Below are 20,540 nucleotides of genomic sequence, written 5' to 3'. Positions count from 1 at the left end.
ATAAAAGGTCTATTGAATATGAATATGTTATTAATATTTTTCTTAACAAATTTTAAAACAGTTTTATGCAACTTTAATCAGTAACGCATGATCTAACTTTTTATCATACCAGTACCGATCAAGACGGGAAATGAATACCTTAGCAAAATCAGATTGGAGAAGAAATAAATTATCTATAACCATGCAATTATGCCCCGGCAAAACCAAATCATAATGGAAGAAAGAAAGAAACTTTCTCATCTTAGAGCATCTCCAACAGACACGCGGTTGTACGATGCGCTAACTTTTTTTGCAGCGTCGAACTAGCATATTTGCGCTGAGCGACGAAGAGGTTTTCCATATGCATAACAATACGACACCCAATCAGCTGGCGGCCCCACCTGCAACAGCCGGCGTGCATAATCCGGCGCCCTAAATCTACAGCCCGGGAGCCGGCGCGTCCAAGATTTACAACGCCGAAGCAAAGATTTTTTTACGCACGTTCTATTTTACAACAATTGTTGAAGTGCTGTTTTTTTTGTCTCCAACGTAAAAAAAACACTGATTTTAGCGCGTGAGTCTTTTTTTAACGCCCGATGGAGATGCTGTTATGCCGAGAGGGGAAGAGACGTTATAGGATGTGGAACTATGGGGGACTTTAAATCATGATTATTGAATTAGAGGCATGCGATATTATTTTTCTGTTGTACTTCCTCCGTTTTTAAATATAAGTTTTTTTAAAGGTTTCATTAATAAACTATGTATAGATATATATAGACATACTTTAGAGTATACATTCAATCATTTTGTTTCGTATGTAAACCTTTAATGAAATTGTTTAAAAGATTTATATTTAGAAACGGAAGGTGTATAACGTATCGATCGCTTTTTGAGGTATATAATCCATTTGGTAAGTACACGTAAAATCAAACTGGCCTAAATTCGACGGCCTCAATAATAAGGCCGCGCTTGGGGTACCACTCCAACACCTCGAAGCTCACCATCACCTCCTCCTCCTTCTCCAGGGCCATGGCTTCATCGATACGTAGCCGTCCCATCTCCATTTCCGCCCACCGGTCTTCGCGTCGTGCCGGCCGCCTCACCCCGTCATGGCCGTCTGCACGGGCCACGCCTCTGAACTTGCACGCCTCATCGTCGTCGGGGCGAAGGCACACGGCGTGGCGCGACGCCGCACGACCTCCGACTGCCACTGTGGTCTCCTGGTCCGGAAAGCTCAAGCCGCGGTGGCCTTCGTCCGCCACGTCAAATACCAAGTACGCGGCGTAGTCCGTCCTTGGTGTCAGCGCAGCGGCCGGCAGCCGGCCGTAGATCTCCAGGCCGGTGCAGTGCACCAGTTGGGCCACCTCCGCGAACCTGAGAAATCAACACGACCAGCAAGAGATCAGACAGAGTAATAAATATTACTTCCTTCGTACCTAAATAATTACCTAAATAATTGTAGTTAAAAAGAACTGCAATGCGAGAATTACTTAGGAGATTGTTTATTGATTTGTGTAGTCCATGCAGATCTCAAAGACTCAAAGATGCATATAGCACTGCATGCTGAATTGTTTAATTATACGTTTTGCATAGCCTGGCTTGAGCAGACGTTGACAGCACCGGGTGAGGTCGGCATCTTGCCGTGGAACTGTTCTCCGACGTTGACACGGTTGAATCTACGCGGCGCCTGTGATGTCTACCGAGCGGTCAAGAAGAGGGTGTGCCTGCTGTGTGGCCGGCGAATCGAAAAGTCCTCTCCTTTGGTTTGTTTTTTGTTTTAGAAAAGTCACCATGGTTGCTTGGATGCAATCAAAGGGAGAAGAGTCAGATGATGCTCACTTCTTGTTTTTTTGGCTGGCACACGACACTAGCAAGACTGAAAGCCATGTGCTCAAGTGACCGCCTGACCGGCACTCAGATAGGATCGGGCTTGTTATTTATTTTTAAAAGCTCATAATCTCTCGAAATCGGGATTACGTATGCCAACCATGAGTGTGATGGAGGACAGTCGTGGAAATGTTGTTTAAAGAAACACGATCGGCAAGGATCCTTAATCAACAAGATAAGATATATAAGAAGAGAGATGACATGGAGCATGATCGATCCGTAGCCGGCAGGGAATTAATCAGGAGAGACCGCTGAAAAACTAGTACTAGTAATCACTAATAATCAGGAAAAGAAAAGAAGAGCTAGGATCGAAAATGATCGACATACCTGGAGCGAGGGTGAGGCGTCCATCTCCAGCTGAACTCGCCGTCGTCCCACGGCAGGCTCAGCTTCCTCGCCGACAGCGCCACGCACTTGGCGCCGCTTTCCTTCGCCAACCACACCGCCGTGTCGCCCTCGTCGACCCGAACGGCGCCGTTAGAAAGCCAGAGGTAGGCATCCTTCTTGGACGACAGCGGCGGCGTTCGGCCGGAGCAGCAGCGCAGGAGGATGGCACGGTAGTCGGGCGGGAGGAAGCGATCCCAGACGGCGTCGGACTCGGCGGCCTCGCGGAAGGACGGGGACACGGTGGCGCAGCGACAAGCATCGCGCGGGGAGGTGAGCGCCAGCACGTGTGCCAGGCAGCTCTCCGGGAGGTCTTCTAAACGGGTGACCTCCTCCTCCGCCGTCGCCGTGCTAGCGGTGTCCATGATATAGCTTCTTGGTTTCTGCAGCAGATGTGGGTTTCGCTGCTTATCCGGAGACGAAAATTGAGAACAAAGTCTATTTATAGTTAGCCTTGCCTCTAGCTCTAGCCAACCTGATTTAGTCGTGGCGGTTTACTGTTACTCGTCTTAGCATGGAATGCCTAATATATTTAGGCCTCGTTTCGTTAAGGATGATTGGGGATGTTTTGAGAGGAAAATCTCCGGCAGGGTCAAAAACCCCACAGATCCTCCGACGCCCATTTGGTAGGAGGGGTTTGCTTAGCCCAATCCACTCCGTTCCCCTTCAATCCCTTCCTATCCATGTGTTTCAAAACCCTCCTGGGGGGACTAATGGAAGCAAAACGTCGGGGATTTGAGAGGATTGGGTGAAACAAAGGGATTCACCCAATCCCCTAAAATCCCTCCCTCTCAAAACCTCCCCAATCCCCCTTAACCAAACGAGGCCTTAAGGTGAGCGCTATGCGTCAGCTAGGAAAAGTCAATCTACTCGTAGGACATGTCCCGCAACCATTGCCCCCCTCAAAACACTGACGAGATATGGTGCATCACCCATCGCCCGCTTCGCAACATAGCATGGGAACCCCTCCTTTCTCGCAACATCATGCGCAGTTCGCGTTGGATCGCAACACCGCAACTCCACGCTTCATGTTGCGGCAATCCGTCCTTGCAACCTCGACTTGCAGCATCAATGGAGTGGATTGTAGTATTGATGAGTCCATTTGCATCACATCATACCTTTTACTTTGCATTGTAGTTATAAGATTTTGGGGATTTTATTGTGCTTGCTTGTCTTTTTTGGCTGATTTGACCGGTATTCTAAAACAGAATTGTATTTGAAGCATTAATTGGAAAACACCATTTTAATGATGAAAATTACAATAACCGGTGTGGTAATAACCTACCTTACGAAGCGACGATCACGTGGAAAGAAAACCGACCTCGAAAGGTTGTCGAGAAGAGAAGAGAACATCTGATATGAGTGTGTCCGCTTGTACCAATGGTCGTACCAATTGGCTCTGGTCAACAATTTCAACCTCGTATCTTCGGATCTTGAAGAGGAAGAACAGATAGTCACTAATGCAAAAAAGCCTATTGTCGGCGTTCTAAAAAGGGCCTTACTGACGTAGGCATCCGACGCCATCAATATGACGTCATTGTCAACAAAGTACTGCTGGCGTTCGTGTCGAAGTTACGCCTGAAACCAATGTCCCATTGCCCTAAGCGGGCACCCGAAGAAACGCGAAGGGAAGGGTTGGAACAGATGGAGAACAATGCGGGGAACCCCGCCCCGAGTGGGTTCTCCCCAATCCAGGGGTCCATCCAAAACCGGTCTCGTCCCCATTATCTATAGAAAAGGAAATTCCTAGACGAATTTCCTCCTTGATCTTTTGAATCGTGCGCGAGAACTAGGAGCCGCCGACACAAGAGCAGGCTAGCAGTGGTTCACCCCTCAGGTATTTTGCCTGAATGAGTTTTAACCACAATCCGCCATCACTACGAAGGATCCGCCAAACCCACCGAAGCATGAGGGTCGTATTCATAGTACGGGAGGCAGTCATCCCCAACCCTCTCGGTCCTTGGGCACGCAGATATCCGCCCACTTTACCATGTGGTATTTTTGACGGTCATTTGAGGCCTACGAGAAGAACCTGATGAGTTCCTTGTCGAACGAGCTACGGAAGCTCTCCGAGAGGATGTATAACCCCATTATATATATATAGGGAGGCTCGTCGTCAGGTAACATTTATACACATTAGTACTATTAACTACTAATAGTGACGTGAGCAAAACCAACCAACACCATCACTATGTATTTATGGATTTAAAAAATAGTTATACAATAGTTATATATATATATATATATAGACACTCTATTAGGGACCCAGGATGAAGAATAACTTATTCCTCACCCTAGTTATTTCACCGAGCCACATTTATTCTCACATGCACAGCGTAAATTTTTAACATGCATGATGTAAAATTACCTCACTACTAATATAAAATTACCAAACAACTTTTAGTGTTATATCACCGCACCATATTTTTCCACAAATGCAGAACCTAACTTTACATCATGCATGTTGTAAAATTACCTCACATCTTTTGATACGGTGAAAGAGAAACTTCCTTCCTCAAGAGTGCAATATTACCTCAAGTCTAATTTTTTCTTACGTTTTCAAGTCACAGTTGTAGAATTGGACAGGGGTGAGGAATAAGAATTCTTCATCCTGGATCCCTAATAGAGTGTGTGTGTATATATATATATATATATATATATATATATATAAAATTCGTACACTCATACATATGATGTACACACCCTGCAAGAGAACGAAGGAAGATGATTTTATTTTGAGATGGTGTACGCACATCTACAGCTATATGAACATCAACATGACAATGAGAAAAACTATATGGTGTACATACACTGCCGGAGAACGAAGGAAGGACAGGAGCTCACCATGGCAATTGTAGCAGATGTCGTGCAGAGCCGCTACCGGAGAGGAGCTGCGAGGGACACTGGAGCCACGTTGACGACAAAGGCGAAGCCGCGCCCAAAACCCAACTGCAGGGAGGGCTTGGGCATGAGAGCCGGAGGCCGTGTGCGATGGATCTGGCTAGGCAAGGACACATCGAAGCATGCGAGGTCCACGACGAGCTGCGTACCGGCCATTGCCGTCGAGGCTCACCGGAATCGACGACATTGGTGGCTGTAGCGAGGGGTTGCAAGAAAGATAGAGAAGGTTGTCAAGGAGATGGCTAAGTGAGGAGCTTGGTTTAGATGAATTGTGCGGCTCGCAGAGGGGCAGGGGAGGAGAGAAGGATGCTATGTGGGTAGCGATTGAGCTGGCGTCAGTGATTTTAGGAGTTGGGATACACAATTTGATTTAGAGAAAAAGATGAGAGCGAACAAGAGAGAGAAAACAAAGATGTGCTTTACCCGCTGGGTTAGGCCTCGTGGCAATTTCGGCCTTTTTCGGCTACAATTTCATTATTACTACTAAAAATATTATAATTTTATTGGTGGCGTGGACAGAAATTGCACGGATTTTATTATTAGTGGCGTCGCACTATTCACCCACACCACGAGTAACTGGTTAAATTTTTTCCAAATTTAAACACACCAGATTACTACTAGCGTGGCACTATTTACTCATGCCACCACTATTTAAAATATTAATGGCGTGGCATATTTTCACACACCACCAATAACTTGCGCCGGACCATACGATTGGATCCCAAATACTCGTGGCGTGGATTTTAGGCGGCACGCCAGCATTACTATTACTGGTGACGTACCAAATATGCCAACGCCACCACTATTTAAAAAAGATAGTGGTGACGTGGATTAAAAATGAGGCGTCGCTAACTAAAGTTATGGCTAGCCATTTATCTATTAGTGAGATTAGAACCACACTCCAAAATCAAGAAATCTGACCTCCACGAGGGATCCAAAGTGGCATTGGTAGAAGGGCACTACCACACCCACTAGTAGAAAACATGCCTTTGGATCGAAGCATTAGTACCGGTTGGCTTTTGGACCGGAACTAATGCTACCACTAGTCCCGGTTCATGAGGCTAGACTTTAGTCTCGGTTCATTTGTGACCTCTAGTCCCGGTTGGTGTTACCAACCGAGACTAAAGGGGTGGTGGCAAGCTGGTGTCAGGCGGGTCCCCTACAAGCCCCTTTAGTCCCGGTTTGTAACACCAACCGGGACTAGAGGGGGACATTTAGTCCCGGTTGGTTATACAAACTGGGACTAAAGATCTCCCTATATAAGCCCTTCGTCCAGACCGAGCCCATTTCTCTGTTTTCTTCATTCCCCTCTCTATTATTCCCCTTAGCTTGAGCTCATCCTCCATTTTTTGCTAAGATTTGTCAAGATTTGAGGCACCCCATCTGTGCAAGTGTTCACAAAGGTTAGTAACTTTGTCCTTTCATCTCTCATTGGTAGATTAGCTCGTGCAATGCTCTATAAGTATAGTGATTTATGGGTTTTAGTTTAGGGAGTAATTTTGTGGGAGTTCATTTGATTTATATGCAATTTGAGCTCAAATTAACTTCTTATTTGCATATGTGTAGGTGTGGTTTACTTAGGGCCTTCCCGTCCCTGTCCTAACCACCATCGATCGCCCGCACCATCCCGTCACCGGCACCACCTTGGTGATCCTCTTGTTCTTATCCTTTTTATACAAGAAAAATCTTAATTGTATGATTTAGTTAGTTTTCTTACCCGTATGATTGTTTGTTATACATAGTGCCATGGTCTTGATATCCGTCCCTATCGGCCCTCGTCCGATTTATGATTCGGATGTGGTATATTCTCTTTTATAAGTATTTGTTGCATTTCTCGTTTATGACAATTATGCCCATTAAGTTGACATAGATATTTTTATCTAGGAGGTATGTGAATCGGAGATTGCAACCGACCCTCTTGTCGAGAAGTCAAATTTAGTTGAAAAAGAAAATGAGTATTTGAAAGAAAAATTGATAAGAATTGAAAAAGAGAAGATGAAGTTGGAGTCGTATGTTGCCGATGTCGTCGATGATCACAAGATCAAGATTGATGCAATGCGCTTGAAGATTAGAAAGATTAGAAAATATGCCATTAATAAAGAGGCTTGATATCACTATGTTGTTGGATCAATTGTTATCTAAGTTGCGATCTTGATCACATTTGTTGTTGCATTTAAATGCTTTAGCTAGATACTCTTGTATGTTGTTAATGAGAATAAGTGTGTATGAACTTGTATTAATTTGGTCTTTTCGGTCTTGTGTAATGAAGATGAACCAACAATGGATGCATGATGACCGACGCTCTCCCTAGTTCATTGATGGCTTGCAGAGTTTTCTGCGTGCGGGTGAGGCAAACCAGCGGGACGGTTTTATGTCTTGTCCATGTGTTGTCTGTAAGAATGATAAAACTTACTCTAAGTCTAGAGTCATTCACGTCTGCTTGTTTACGTACGGCTTCATGTCCGGCTATAACTGTTGGACCAAGCACGGAGAAAGAGGGGTTCTAATGGAAGAGAATGAAGAAGAAGAGGATGATGACAGCTATCCTCTGCTTATGGAGAAAGGACGACATAGTATTTCCAAGGCCATCGACTCCTCCTTGAAGTTCGCCACGTTAGCCGGCTCCACCCCACCACCCCGACACAGAGTGCAGCGCTAGGTCGCCACCGCATCAGCCGACTCCATCCCACCCCGACATAGAGCCCACCACGAGTCCGCCAATGCGTCAACCGACTCCACCCCGCCACCCCGAGACAGAGCCCAGCGCGAGTACGCGGTCATTTCATTTTCTAATGAGGAACCAAAGTCCAAAGCGGAAGAGATCACCAAGGAAGAAAACCTCCCCTCCTACCAAAAATAAGTTGGCTTACGAGAAGAGCACGGAGGAAAGAGACGCCCAAGTGGCTTCCGAATTGAAGGCCCATTTTGGACCGAAACCGTCCACGGCGCCAAAGGATATAGTACCTCTGGAAACCGTTCAAGGGTTCTGGACAATCTTGCTAATCCGCCTCCTGAGAGAAGTCGATCAGATTATCAACGCTCTATTAGCAAGTCATATCATAAACAACGAAAGAAGGACTCGAGCAGTAGTAAGAAAAGCAGGAAAACCGTTCCCCAGCTGGGAGAACAGGCAGTCGAATCGATCCCGCTGCTCAAGGTGAGTACCGAGAGAATCGACGTTGCTGCTATTAAAGTGATGGCTAGAGAGGCAGTGTCACTGTTGAACAACTCGTGGGCATGATGGGCGACGAGGAAATGCCCAGGGTGAAAGAGGATCAACTAGCATGGAAATTTGTCCCCGGGCAACCTCTGGTGAGGCCTAAGGAGGTCCAACAGCTACCAATGCAAATGTACAAATTGCATACCTAGTACACGAGGGAAGTAAAACTCAGGCGAGAGAGACTCATGGTGAAAGTAAAGCCAGAGCATTACTTCAATGCAAAAGATTTGTGGATTAAAAATGAAGAATTTTTTCAGTTATACAATCAAGACGCACTCGACAAATCTCTCGTCAGTTGCTATTGTTTGTAATTGATTTCTTTCTGTAATTTAAGTCTCTAGCTCATCAGCTCGTTCATTTGCCTCTTATTATCCTTACTATATTCTTTTGTGTGGTGTTATGCACAATGAAGATGTTGGAAATGAAAAGAGATGGAGTCTTTGGCAGTGGCTTTATTGACCCAAATACCATTTATGATCAGACATTAATAAAACACAAAGATGAAACAAAGGAGAACATGTATAAGTTTTTGGAGGTACTAAATACCCAACCAAAAATAATATTTCCTTACAACTTCACGTGAGTGTTATTGTCTTGTACTATAAATTCTATTTTGCTTACTCGATGTTAAGTGTATGTAGTTACTTGATGAGTTGTGCATGTCCTCTTATACAACACAGTTTCCATTGGATCCTGCTAATCATTAGTGTTGACGAGGGAAAAGTTGAAATACTGGACTCACTAAAAAAAGACACCAAAGAGTACACGGGCCTTAAGTTGATGCTCGACAGGTAATTTCAATCATTATCGCACTATGTCGGCCTCTTTAGTTCATTTCCTGATATCAAGTAATCAATGACTCATTTATTCTTTTCTTTCTCGGGCATGGTTTGAAAAAGGTTCGTCGAGGAGATTCAGGGTGAATGGAAACCAAAGCTCACATGGACACGACCCAAGGTAATTAAGTAGTACTAGTTATACGTCCGCGCATCTCTTTAGTTCTAGTTTCAATATCATTATCATGCTTGATTATTATCTAACTGAACTCTATTCTCGTAAAGTGGTGCATGCGGCAGCCACACGGGACTAATCTATGTGCGTACTATGTTTGCGAGAACATTCGTTTTATGACCGAACAACGCAAAGATGCAACACATATTTAGGTACGTAAACATTATTCACGTTTTTTTATCATGATCTAATATATACACACAACTAATATATTCATATTGGTCTCTTTCTTTAAAGATGTTGGAGATGCGGGAACAGCTCCTACCAAAGGACCGCATACGAGCACTTCAAGAGGAAATGGCGGGATTTTTGCTTGATCAGGTCATAGATCCCCACGGAGAATACCACTTCAACAATTAATGCAGGCATGTAATAATCTGCAAGTTGTAGGAGAAATTATATATACCAAATTGTATATGTGTGTGTGTGCATATATATATATATATATATGATCGTACGAGAAATTTTATGATATACGTCCTACGAGAAATTTTATGATATATGCAAAATATGTACAGTATGTAGTAGCGTAAGATATGTTTGAAATGAAAAAGAATTAAATGAAAAACTGAAAATGAAAAGCAAAAATAAACAATAAACCCCAAAATCCCAAAACCCTGAGTCCTCAAATCATTTAGTCTCGGTCGGTGTTATCAACCGGGACTAAAGGTCCCCCCTGACACGCTCTGCCAGCCATGTGGAAGGGAATTAGTCCCAGGTCGTGGCAAACTGAGACTAAAGGGGGGGGGCTTTAGTCTCAAGTTATTAGTACCGGTTAGTGAACTGGGACTAAAGCCCTTACCATCTTGGATTAAAGCCCCGTTTTCTACTAGTGGCCATCGACCCGGTCAAGGAAACTTTGGCGTTGACCCTCGTCACCATCATCCACATCCTTATCATTAACACGTTGTTCATCTGTTTGTAATACTAAACCCTAGCATGAATTCGTATGTGTATTACATTAATCATTCATGTACTACTGCCATGATTCATGCAGTGATATTTGCCATCTCCATATGTGAGTAACCTGGCTAGTTCTCGAGAATATGTAGGGACCCTAGTATGTCTAGGAGTTGAATGTCAATAAGATACACGATCCTCTTTTGAATGTTTACATTAACATTATTTACGATGTTTTGTGAAAGTCTACCACACAATATTTGCCTTTATGGATGCTAAGGGTATTACCATCATCTCTCACGATGGGTTGAGGAGGTATAGAGGTGAAAGTAACTAGCCCCTTCCTTCCCTAACCTCTTGATATGTTGGGAAGGCCCTAGATCATTATTGTAGTAACCTGAATGTGGAAAGGAACGGTGGTGTCGTATGTGATCTGGAGCTATTTGCATGTATGCTCGTATGTGTGCCTCGTCCACTTATAGAAACATATGAGGTGAATTTTTAATTAAACCTAGAGTTATGCATTAGCATAGTTACATAGAATGCATATTAGCGACGAATCATGATTCCCTCATAATGCCTTCACCCTATTGTTATTTTCATCATTTCCATTACTCTTGCACACTTTAAATTCCTGTCACAACACACTTGCAATATTTCCAAATTCGCAGCGCTTTTGCTTTGGATCTCAATTAAGTTGTAGGCACGTTTCAATAAATCTCTATAAGAGACAAAGACCATTTCTTGTGCTCATGTGGGATCAATACTCTTAACTTCAAAAAAGGTTACAGCTAAACTATGTGCTCCAGAACATCAAGAAATAACTTGCATCTTGACGTGCAACACTAACGACCAGGCATGCAACAACATGCAACGTCGGCTCGCGTCAACAGTTGAGAGCTTGCAATCTGCAACACCGACTTTTATGTGAGAAGCAACATCATCTTCCGTGACCCTGCTGAACCTTGTAGTACTCTCAGATCAGTGGCGGACCCAGGAGTTGAAGTTTGACGGGGCGAACATTTAATGTTTAATTTTTTAAATATAAATGCAGCTCTATTCAATCAAAACTCATAGCATTCAACAACAAAAGAATTAAAAATCTCTTAAAAACTAGTAAATGGCTAACATGGTCTCTTGCCACTTGAAATGCTTACTTATGCCAAAATATGATCCCATAATTCAAATTTCCAAACGAGACCTGCATTAGCACAAGTGCGATGAGATTTGTATATTTTGGTATGATCATATGATGGTAACTGGGTGGTAGTATTACATTTAAGATGTAATTGCATAATGAACACGGGCTTGTGGAGGTAGATGACCTCAATGGCTCTCCAAGGCATGAAAATGGATCATAATCTGTTTATCACTAACTTTAGCAAATATCTTGCGCTCAACAAAGCAAACCATCAAATCATTAAGCCAATCATCACCCATCTTGTTTCTAAGATCTGTCTTTATAATATTCATGGCTGATAAAACCCTCTCAACTGATGCAGTTGCCATCGATAATGTCAATGCACGTCTGATGAGCCAATAAACCAAAAGAAATACTAGATGTTGTCTACTTTGAACCAACTTGAGAGCAAGAGAACTCAAACTATCGCAAGCCAAGAATTCAATACTTATTTTCATCACATCAATATATATGTTAGTCTCATCATGCACACGAAAAGCTAGACCTTGAGATACAAGAAACCTTACCACACCTACAACAACCCTCAAACGCTCTTCATATTCGATATGTGATTTCTCAACATTACAAGTGATTGCACATGACACACTTTGTTTTTGGTTTTTGAAATCTTCACACCGTCTTCTAGCATTGTTGTGAGTGTTGTTTGGTCCACCTATATGAGCATTGAATATTTGCACTGCCTTCTTCCAATTTTGAACCCTTTCTTAGTGAAGACATCATGGCTGAATTTGTCAGCAATGCTTGGAGGCTTGAAAAGAAAACAATGGAAACAATAGGCAGATTTTGTCTCTTTACTATACTCTAGCCAGTCATAATCTTTATACCATGCTTCTTTGAAGTTCCGCCAATCTTTCCCAAAACGACTAGGAGGAAAATCATGACCATACAAGCGACAAACACCTTTCAACAAATACGCCCTTCTCATTTCATGTCTAATTTCTGGAGTTACATACTCTTCTATTTGCTTCCATGTGCCAGGATCAGAATCAACATCAGCTAAATCAAATGATGGAGGAATGACCTACAACTTCAAATGGCACCAAAAATGAGTGTCATGTTACCGCTGACATATCAAATGGCACCAAAAATAACAGAGGATACCTGCTGGTCGTCGGAGTCATGTGGTCTCTTCTATTTGGTTGATCTGGCCTCTTTGAGAGCAGCAGCCTCGACCTCGGCTTCTTCGGGTTTGACAGCAGCAGCTATACATATGGCCACCTGCTGCCTCTTGAGCTTGCGTTGGTTTTTCCCTTGAAGAGGAAAGGGTGATGCAGCACAGGAGCAGTAAGTATTTGCCTCAGTTTGAGAACCAAGGTATCAATCCAGTAGGAGAATCGCGTCAAGTCTAGAGTACCTGCGCAAACACAAAAGAGCATGCACCCAACGCTGTAAAGGGGTTGTCAATCCCTTCAAGATTGATTGCAAAGTGAGATCTGAAGGCGGAAAGTGCAACAAAGTAAAAGTGTAAGGCTGAAAATATGGTGTGAAGTAGACCCGGGGGCCATAGTGTTCACTAGAGGCTTCTCTCAAAATAGCAAATAATACGGTGGGTGAACAAATTACTGTCGATGAAACCCCCATCTTTTTACCCTTGATGACAACAATACGATGCGTGCCTCGCTGCCCCTTCTGTCACTGGGAGAGGTCATCGCACAGTATGAACCCAAAACCAAGCACTTCTCCCACTGCAAGAATCATAGATCAAGTTGGCCAAACAAAACCCACAACTCGAGGAGAATTACAAGGATATGAAATCATGCATATAAGAGATCAGAAGAAACTCAAATAAGATTCATAGATAATCTAATCATAAATCCACAATTCATCGGATCTCGACAAACACACCGCAAAGAAGATTACATCGGATAGATCTCCATGAAGATCATGGAGAACTTTGTATTGAAGATCCAAGAGAGAGAAGAAGCCATCTAGCTACTAGCTACGGACCCGAAGGTCTATGGTGAACTACTCACGCATCGTCGGAGAGGTCATGGTGTTGATGAAGAAGCCCTCCATATCCGAATCCCCCCTCCGGCAGGGCACCAGAACGTGCCCCAGATGGGATCTTGCGGAGACAGAAGCTTGCGGCGATAGAAAAGTATTTTCGTGGATCTCTCTCGCAGTTTTGAATTTTTTCTGAATTTATAGGCGGAAGAGGTAGGGCAGGCGAGCCACAGGGGGCCCAAAAGCTTGCTAGGCGCGGGCCCCCCTGACCACGCCTAGGGGGCTTGTGGGGTCCCCTGGTGGCCCCTGCCTTGGTTCTCAAGTCTCGTGCGTATCTTCTGTTTCGGAAAAAATCTTTTCGGAAGTTTTATTCCGTTTGGACACCATTTAAAATCCTCCTCTGAAAAGGGTCAAAAACACAGAAAAAACAGGAACTCGCACTTGGCACTGAGTTAATAAGTTAGTCCCAAAAAAGATATAAAAGGCATACAAAACATCCAAAGTTTGACAAGATAATAGCATGGAACCATAAAAAATTATAGATACGTTGGAGACGTATGAAGCATCCCCAAGCTTAACTCCTGCTCGTCCTCAAGTAGGGAAGTGATAAAGACTGAATTTTTGATGTGGAATGCTACCTAGCATAGTTGTCATTTGTAACTTCTTTCATGTGACATGAATGTTAAGATCCATAAGATTCAAAACAATAGTTTGCTATTGACATGAAAACAATAATACTTCAAACAAACTAGCAAGATAATCATGAACTTTTGAAATAAAAAGGCCAAAGAAAGTTATCCCTACAAAATCATATAGTCTGGCTATGCTCCATTATCCCCACACAACTAATTTAAATCATGCACAACCCCGGTATTGGCCAAGTAATTGTTTTCGCACTCTTACTTTCTCAAACCTTTTTCAACTATCACGCAATACATGAGCGTGAGCCATGGATATAGCATTATAGGTGGAATAGAGTGTGGTGGTGGTTGTGAGACAAAAAGGAAGAGATGGTTACATTGACTCGGTGTATCAAAGGGAGATGGAGATGCCCATTAATAGATATCAATATGAATGAGTAGGGATTACCATACAAAGGATGCACTAGAGCTATAAGTATGTGAAAGCTCAAAAGGAGAACTAGTGGGTGTGCATCCCAACTTGCTTGCTCACGAAGACCTAGGGCAATTTGAGGAAGCCCATCATTGGAATATACAAGCCAAGTTATAAAATAAAGATTCCCACTAGTATATGGTGGTGACAAAACAAGAGGCTCTCAATCATGAAGAACATGGTGCTATTATGAAGCACAAGTGTGGAAAAAGATAGTAGCATTGTCCCTTCTCTCTTTTCTCTCTTTTTTTATTTTTTATTTGAGTCTTTGGCCTCTTTTTCTCTTTTTTTATTGTGGGAAGCTTTGGCCTCTCTTTTTTATTTCCTCACATGGGACAATGCTCTAATAATGATGATCATCACACTTTTATTTACTCACAGCTCAAAGCTTAAAACGATGATGACTCTATAGGAAATGCCTTAGGCAGTGTACCGGGATGTGCAACGATCTAGCTTGGCGTATGACGTTGAAACATCTCGCTAGCTATCTTACGATCATGCAATGGCAATATGAGAGTGACGACACAAGTCATGAGATGGAACGGTGGGAGTTACATGGCAATATATCTCGGAATGGCTATGAAAATGCCATAGTAGGTAGGCATGGTGGCTGTTTTGATCAAGGCATATGGCGGGTTTGTGCACCGGCGAAAATTGCGCGGTACTAGAGAGGCTACTAATGGTGGAAGGTGAAAGTGCATCTATACCATGGACTCACATTAGTCATGAAGAACTCACATACTTGTTGCAAATTTTTTTTATTAGTAATCGAAACAAAAGTGCTAAATGCATACTCCTAGGGGAAGGGTTGGTAGGTGTTAACCATCGCGCGATCCTGACCACAACACAAAGGATGACAATCAATAGATCAATTATGCTCCGACTTCCTAATATAGCGGTTCACCATATGTGCATGTTACGGGAATTACTAACTTCAACACAAGTATTTCTAGATTCACAACACCTTACTAACATAACTCTTAATATTACCAAATCCACGTCTTAAAACTAATTGAGAGGAATCAAACTTTTCTTTCTACTCAATGCACATGAAGATGGAAGTTTTTGTATCCTCTTTGGGTACCTATCACCTTTGGGACTATTTTCATAGCACAAACCAACTACCAAGTCACGCACCGCCGTGCTCTAAAAGATCTAAGTGAAGCACATAGAGCAAAATGGTCTAGCTCAAAAGATATAAGTGAAGCACGATGAGCATTCTAGCAAATTCACGATGAGTGCATGTCTCTCTAAAAAGGTGTGCACCAAGGATGATTGTGACACAACAAAAATAAAAGACTCCTACGATACAAGACGCTCCAAGCAAAACACATATCATGTGATGAATAAAAATATAGCTCCAAGTAATGTTACCGATGGATTGAAGACGAAACACGGGATGCCTTCCCGGGGCATCCCCAAGCTTAGGCTTTTTGGTGTCCTCGAATTTGGCTTGGGATGCCTTGGGAATCCCCAAGCTTGAGCTCTTTTCACTCTTTATGCATTTGTCCATGAGAACATCACCCAAAACTTGAAAACTTCACAGCACAAAACTTAAACAGAAACTCGTGATATCATTAGCACAGGAAAACAAACTACCACCTCTTTAGGTAGTGTAGCAATCTTGATTTCTATTTATATTGGTGTTAGATTACTGTATTCTCACTTTTTCATGGTTAGTACCCCCGATACTATCCATAGTTTCATCAAAACAAGCAACCAACTCAACAAAAACAGAATCTGTCAAAAACAGACCAGTCTGTAACAATCTATATACTTTGTATATTTCTGGTACCTAAACAATTCTTAAAAATTACGACTTCCTGGGAAAAAGGCATACAAACCAGCAGCAAGAAGAATCAACTCCAAAGCTCTTTCTGAATAAAAATGAAAAATAATATCGTTAGCGAAAAGTTTCTGTCTTTTTCCAGCAGGATCAAACAACCATCACCAAGACTAGTCATAAAGGTTTTGCTTGGCTCAAACACAAAAAGAAACACAAAAGACACAATCATAACAGAATTATAATGGTGTGGATGCAACAAAATAGAAATTAAAAGATAAATTCATTGGGTTGCCTCCCAACAAGCGTTATTGTTTAACGCCCTTAGCTAGGCATAAGGCAATAGAGTCACGTAACGTCGTCTTTGGTGTTCAAACCATAAGTAGCGTGATCACTCATCATCATAAGGTCTTCATCTTTCTTACTATATGATTCACCACTATTTTTAGGAACAAAAACAGACTTGGTGGCCTTATTGTGGGCAAAATTTGGAGTATTCTGCACAGCGGCAAAAGCGGAACCCAAGTTGGTTATAACATCCTCTAGTTTGCCAATCCTAGCGGAATCATGACCTAGTTTTTCGTTAACTGTGGGTTCCTTCTCCTTTAAAATTTTCAAAACCATTCCCACCTTGGATCCGTATTGAGTGATTTGATTGTGGATCTTTTTATCCAAATTCTCAATGAATTCGATCGTAGCAACTTTATTTTCAATGACGTCCAACATATGCATCACATGTTCCAGAGTTAAGGTAGTTTCATTAACCATGAGTGGGGGTGAGCCTACCAAATTTATTACTGCTCCGTAAGAATCAACGGTATGGCTACCCAATAAATTTCCGCCTACGATGGTGTCAAGAATATACCTATTCCAAGGAGAAATACCCACATAAAAACTGCGAAGCAGGACGGTAGTAGATTGCTTACGAGTAGATCTACTCTGAGCATTGCAAATCCTGTACCAAGCGTCGTTTAAGTTTTCTTCCTCATTTTATTTGAAATTGAGAACTTCGTTCTCGGGAGTATCGTTCGAAGCGGTGGGTCTAGCCATGAGGACATGTAGACTATCCCACACAAACGAACAGAAAGCAAGCGAGAAAAAAGGCGAACGAAAAAAGCAAGCAAAAGAAGGAAATATTTTTGTTTTTCAGAAGTGGGGGAGAGGAAAACGAGAGGCGAAAAGAGTAAATGCAAGAGATGAGTTTGCGACAATTACTTGGAAGAGTTATTGACTTGATCCTCCCCGGCAACGGCGCCAGAAATCCTTTTGCTGCCTCTTGAGCTTGTGTTGGTTTTTCCCTTGAAGAGGAAAGGGTGATGCATCACAGGAGCAGTAAGTATTTCCCTCAGTTTGAGAACCAAGGTATCAATCCAGTAGGAGAATCGCGCCAACTCCAGAGTACGTGCGCAAACACAAAAGAGCTTGCACCCGACGCTGTAAAGGGGTTGTCAATCCCTTCAAGATTGATTGCAAAGTGAGATCTGAACGCGGAAAGTGCAACGAAGTAAAAGTGTAAGGCTGAAAATATGGTGTGAAGTAGACCCGGGGGCCATAGTGTTCACTAGAGGCTTCTCTCAAAATAGCAAATAATACGGTGGGTGAACAAATTACTGTCGAGCAATTCATAGAACCGTGCAAAGTCATGACGATATCTAAGGCAATGATCATACATATAGGTATCACGTTCGAGACAAGTAGACCGATACTTTCTGCATCTACTACTATTACTCCACACATCGACCGCTATCCAGCATGCATCTAGTGTATTGAGTTCATGACGAACAGAGTAACGTCTTAAGCACGATGATATGATGTAGAGGGATAAACTCAAACCAATGATGAAAACCTCATCTTTTTACCCTTGATGGCAACAACATGATGCGTGCCTCGCTGCCCCTTCTGTCACTGGGAGAGGTCACCGCACGGTATGAACACAAAACCAAGCACTTCTCCCATTGCAAGAATCATAGATCAAGTTGGCCAAACAAAACCTACAACTCGAAAAGAATTACAAGGATATGAAATCATGCATATAAGAGATACGAAGAAACTCAAATAAGATTCATAGATAATCTGATTATAAATCTACAATTCATCGGATCTCGACAAACACACCGCAAAGAAGATTACATCGGATAGATCTCCATGAAGATCATGGAGAACTTTGTATTGAAGATCCAAGAGAGAGAAGAAGCCATCTAGCTACTAGCTATGGACCCGAAGGTCTATGGTGAACTACTCACGCATTATCGGAGAGGTCATGGTGTTGATGAAGAAGCCCTTCGTATCCGAATCCCCCCTCCGGTAGGGCACCAGAACGTGCCCCAGATGGGATCTTGCGGAGACAGAAGCTTACGACGGCGGAAAAGTATATTCGGGCCGTAAAACCCCGGTCTGGCCGCTATATTTATAGAATTCGACACATTTTAGGGTTCCTATCCGTTAAATCCTCCACCGCAATCACTCTCCGACACCAAATCCAATCATGTGGTTTTTTTTTGCCCGCACAACCCCTCTTCGATCGCCTTTGTTAGAAGGGAAAGAGGGATATTGGTGTTGAATACGATGGATGTTGTATTGAGCCTCATGAATGAGTATATAAAGAAGTGCAGACTTGGAGGGCACAGAGCCTCCCCTAGAGATAAGGTAGGAGACGGATTACAAATCCTAGACTATTAAATACATCTACACCAAACATATCTCAAACCCCCGCGCCCCCGCAGTCGTAGCGGTAGCGTTGCGAACAACAGGAGCACCGCAGACGGTCAGACTTGAGGGAATAACAACCGACGGTCTAGCATCCCCCCGCAGTCGCAACGAGAGTGTCGAGGAGAGTGTTGCATCGCGGACACGTGGACTGTAGATGAAGCCGATGATTTTCTCAAGCGAGGTGATAGCCCTTTGTGCCGTTGTCGAGGTAGCCGAGAGAGTAGGATGGTGTAGCCATGGTCGAGGTAGCCGTGCGAAGAACGCCGTGGTCGATGTCGAGTCGGGATAGCCGGTGTCGAGGAAGTCCCCGTGGAGCCACAGGCACCGAGTTAGTCATGGGCGCAGTGGCATCGAAGTAGTGGTGCACCACGAAGGAGACGTTGTGGATGACGTGGCTCGCCGGGTTTGCCAAGTCCGGGGACACATCATGGACGAAGGCGCGCATCGGTGTTGCCACCATCGGGCATGCGGAGACGGACAAATTCGATGTTGGCGGTGTACCGCCCCAGGCTTGCCAGGCTGGGAGCACATCGGGGATGAAGGCACATGTCGGTGTTGCCAGCACCGAGCATGCGTAGACACGAACCTGCACACAACTTGTACGCAATGTCGAGGAGGCTGGTGGAGAAGGACTCAATGACGGTTGTGGCGCAAATCGGCGGGGGGCAATGTTGCTCGCAGTGGCCGGAGTAGACGAAGTGGTCGGCAAAGATGATGATTGCCCTGCTGATGAGATGGTACTGGACGAAGATGAAGGGGCTGGAATGGCGGCGCGACTCGGGTGAATGACCTGCAGTGACGCTGAAGAAGAACGGCGAAGTTGGTGTGACGGCGGCTAGTTAGGAGCGTCGCGATGATGCTCGAAGTAGGCGACGAAGAACCCGATAGCGTGACGAAGACCGACACGGAGGGTGGCATTCCCGTGCTGAGGGAGGCGGCACGATGCATACCATGTAGAGTTAACGTGCGAAGACGACGGAGTGGACCGCGAGCCGCGACTCTACGGCCCGAAGGGGTGACACAGCGGCAGAAGGCAAGTCGGGGCGACATCAGGAAGACCTCGAGGCGGTGGCGTGGACCACGTGCCACGGGCGTACGACCCAAAGGGATGACGCCACGGGGACAACCTTAGGTGATGGTGGGGACCGCATGCCGTGGCGCCACAGCCTGAAGGAGCGGTGTAGCGACGGCTCACGGGTCGGGGCAACTGCGGGGAGAACCACTGGCCATAAGCGACTGTCCGACGGGCGAAGGCTTAGAGTGCATGCCGTGGCGCGACAGCCTTGAAGGGGTGATGTGAAGGCGGCGCCGGCTATGGGGGTAGCCGGCGGGAGGATCTCGGGGCGACGACGTGACCGCGTGCCTCAACACGAAGGCCCGAAGGGGCGTCATTGGGAGCGGCGCATGGGCCGGCGCAACTAGCAGGAGGAGCTCGCGGTGGCGACGCAACGGTGTGAAGGGACGACACGACGGGATCGTGTGGCTTGATCGGCGGTAAGCACGTGCTT

At 44.3% G+C, this 20,540-nt stretch overlaps 1 protein-coding gene across 1 annotated transcript; it reads right to left on the bottom strand.

The window, feature by feature from the left end:
- Nucleotides 1-850: 850 nt before the first annotated feature.
- Nucleotides 851-2,678, bottom strand: LOC123410605 (F-box protein PP2-B10-like). Its single transcript, XM_045103547.1, has 2 exons — nt 2,194-2,678; nt 851-1,353 (listed from the first exon to the last, which is right to left on the bottom strand). The coding sequence occupies exons 1-2, from the start codon at nt 2,613-2,615 to the stop codon at nt 906-908; spliced, it is 870 nt and encodes a 289-aa protein (XP_044959482.1). The 5' UTR covers nt 2,616-2,678; the 3' UTR covers nt 851-905.
- Between the last annotated feature and the right edge of the window lie 17,862 nt (nt 2,679-20,540).

Source organism: Hordeum vulgare, chromosome 7H (assembly GCF_904849725.1).
Source record: "Hordeum vulgare subsp. vulgare chromosome 7H, MorexV3_pseudomolecules_assembly, whole genome shotgun sequence".
NCBI lineage: Eukaryota > Viridiplantae > Streptophyta > Magnoliopsida > Poales > Poaceae > Hordeum > Hordeum vulgare.
Note: the sequence above shows the minus strand (reverse complement) of the source record. Positions and strands in the feature narration are given on the sequence as shown.

Excerpts from the sequence above, each read along its gene's own strand:
- LOC123410605 (XM_045103547.1), bottom strand. The coding sequence starts at position 2,615 with ATGGACACCGCTAGCACGGCGACGGCGGAGGAGGAGGTCACCCGTTTA. Across the intron at positions 1,354-2,193 it reads ACGCCTCACCCTCGCTCCAG|GTTCGCGGAGGTGGCCCAAC; the intron begins GTATGTCGATCA and ends TTGATTTCTCAG.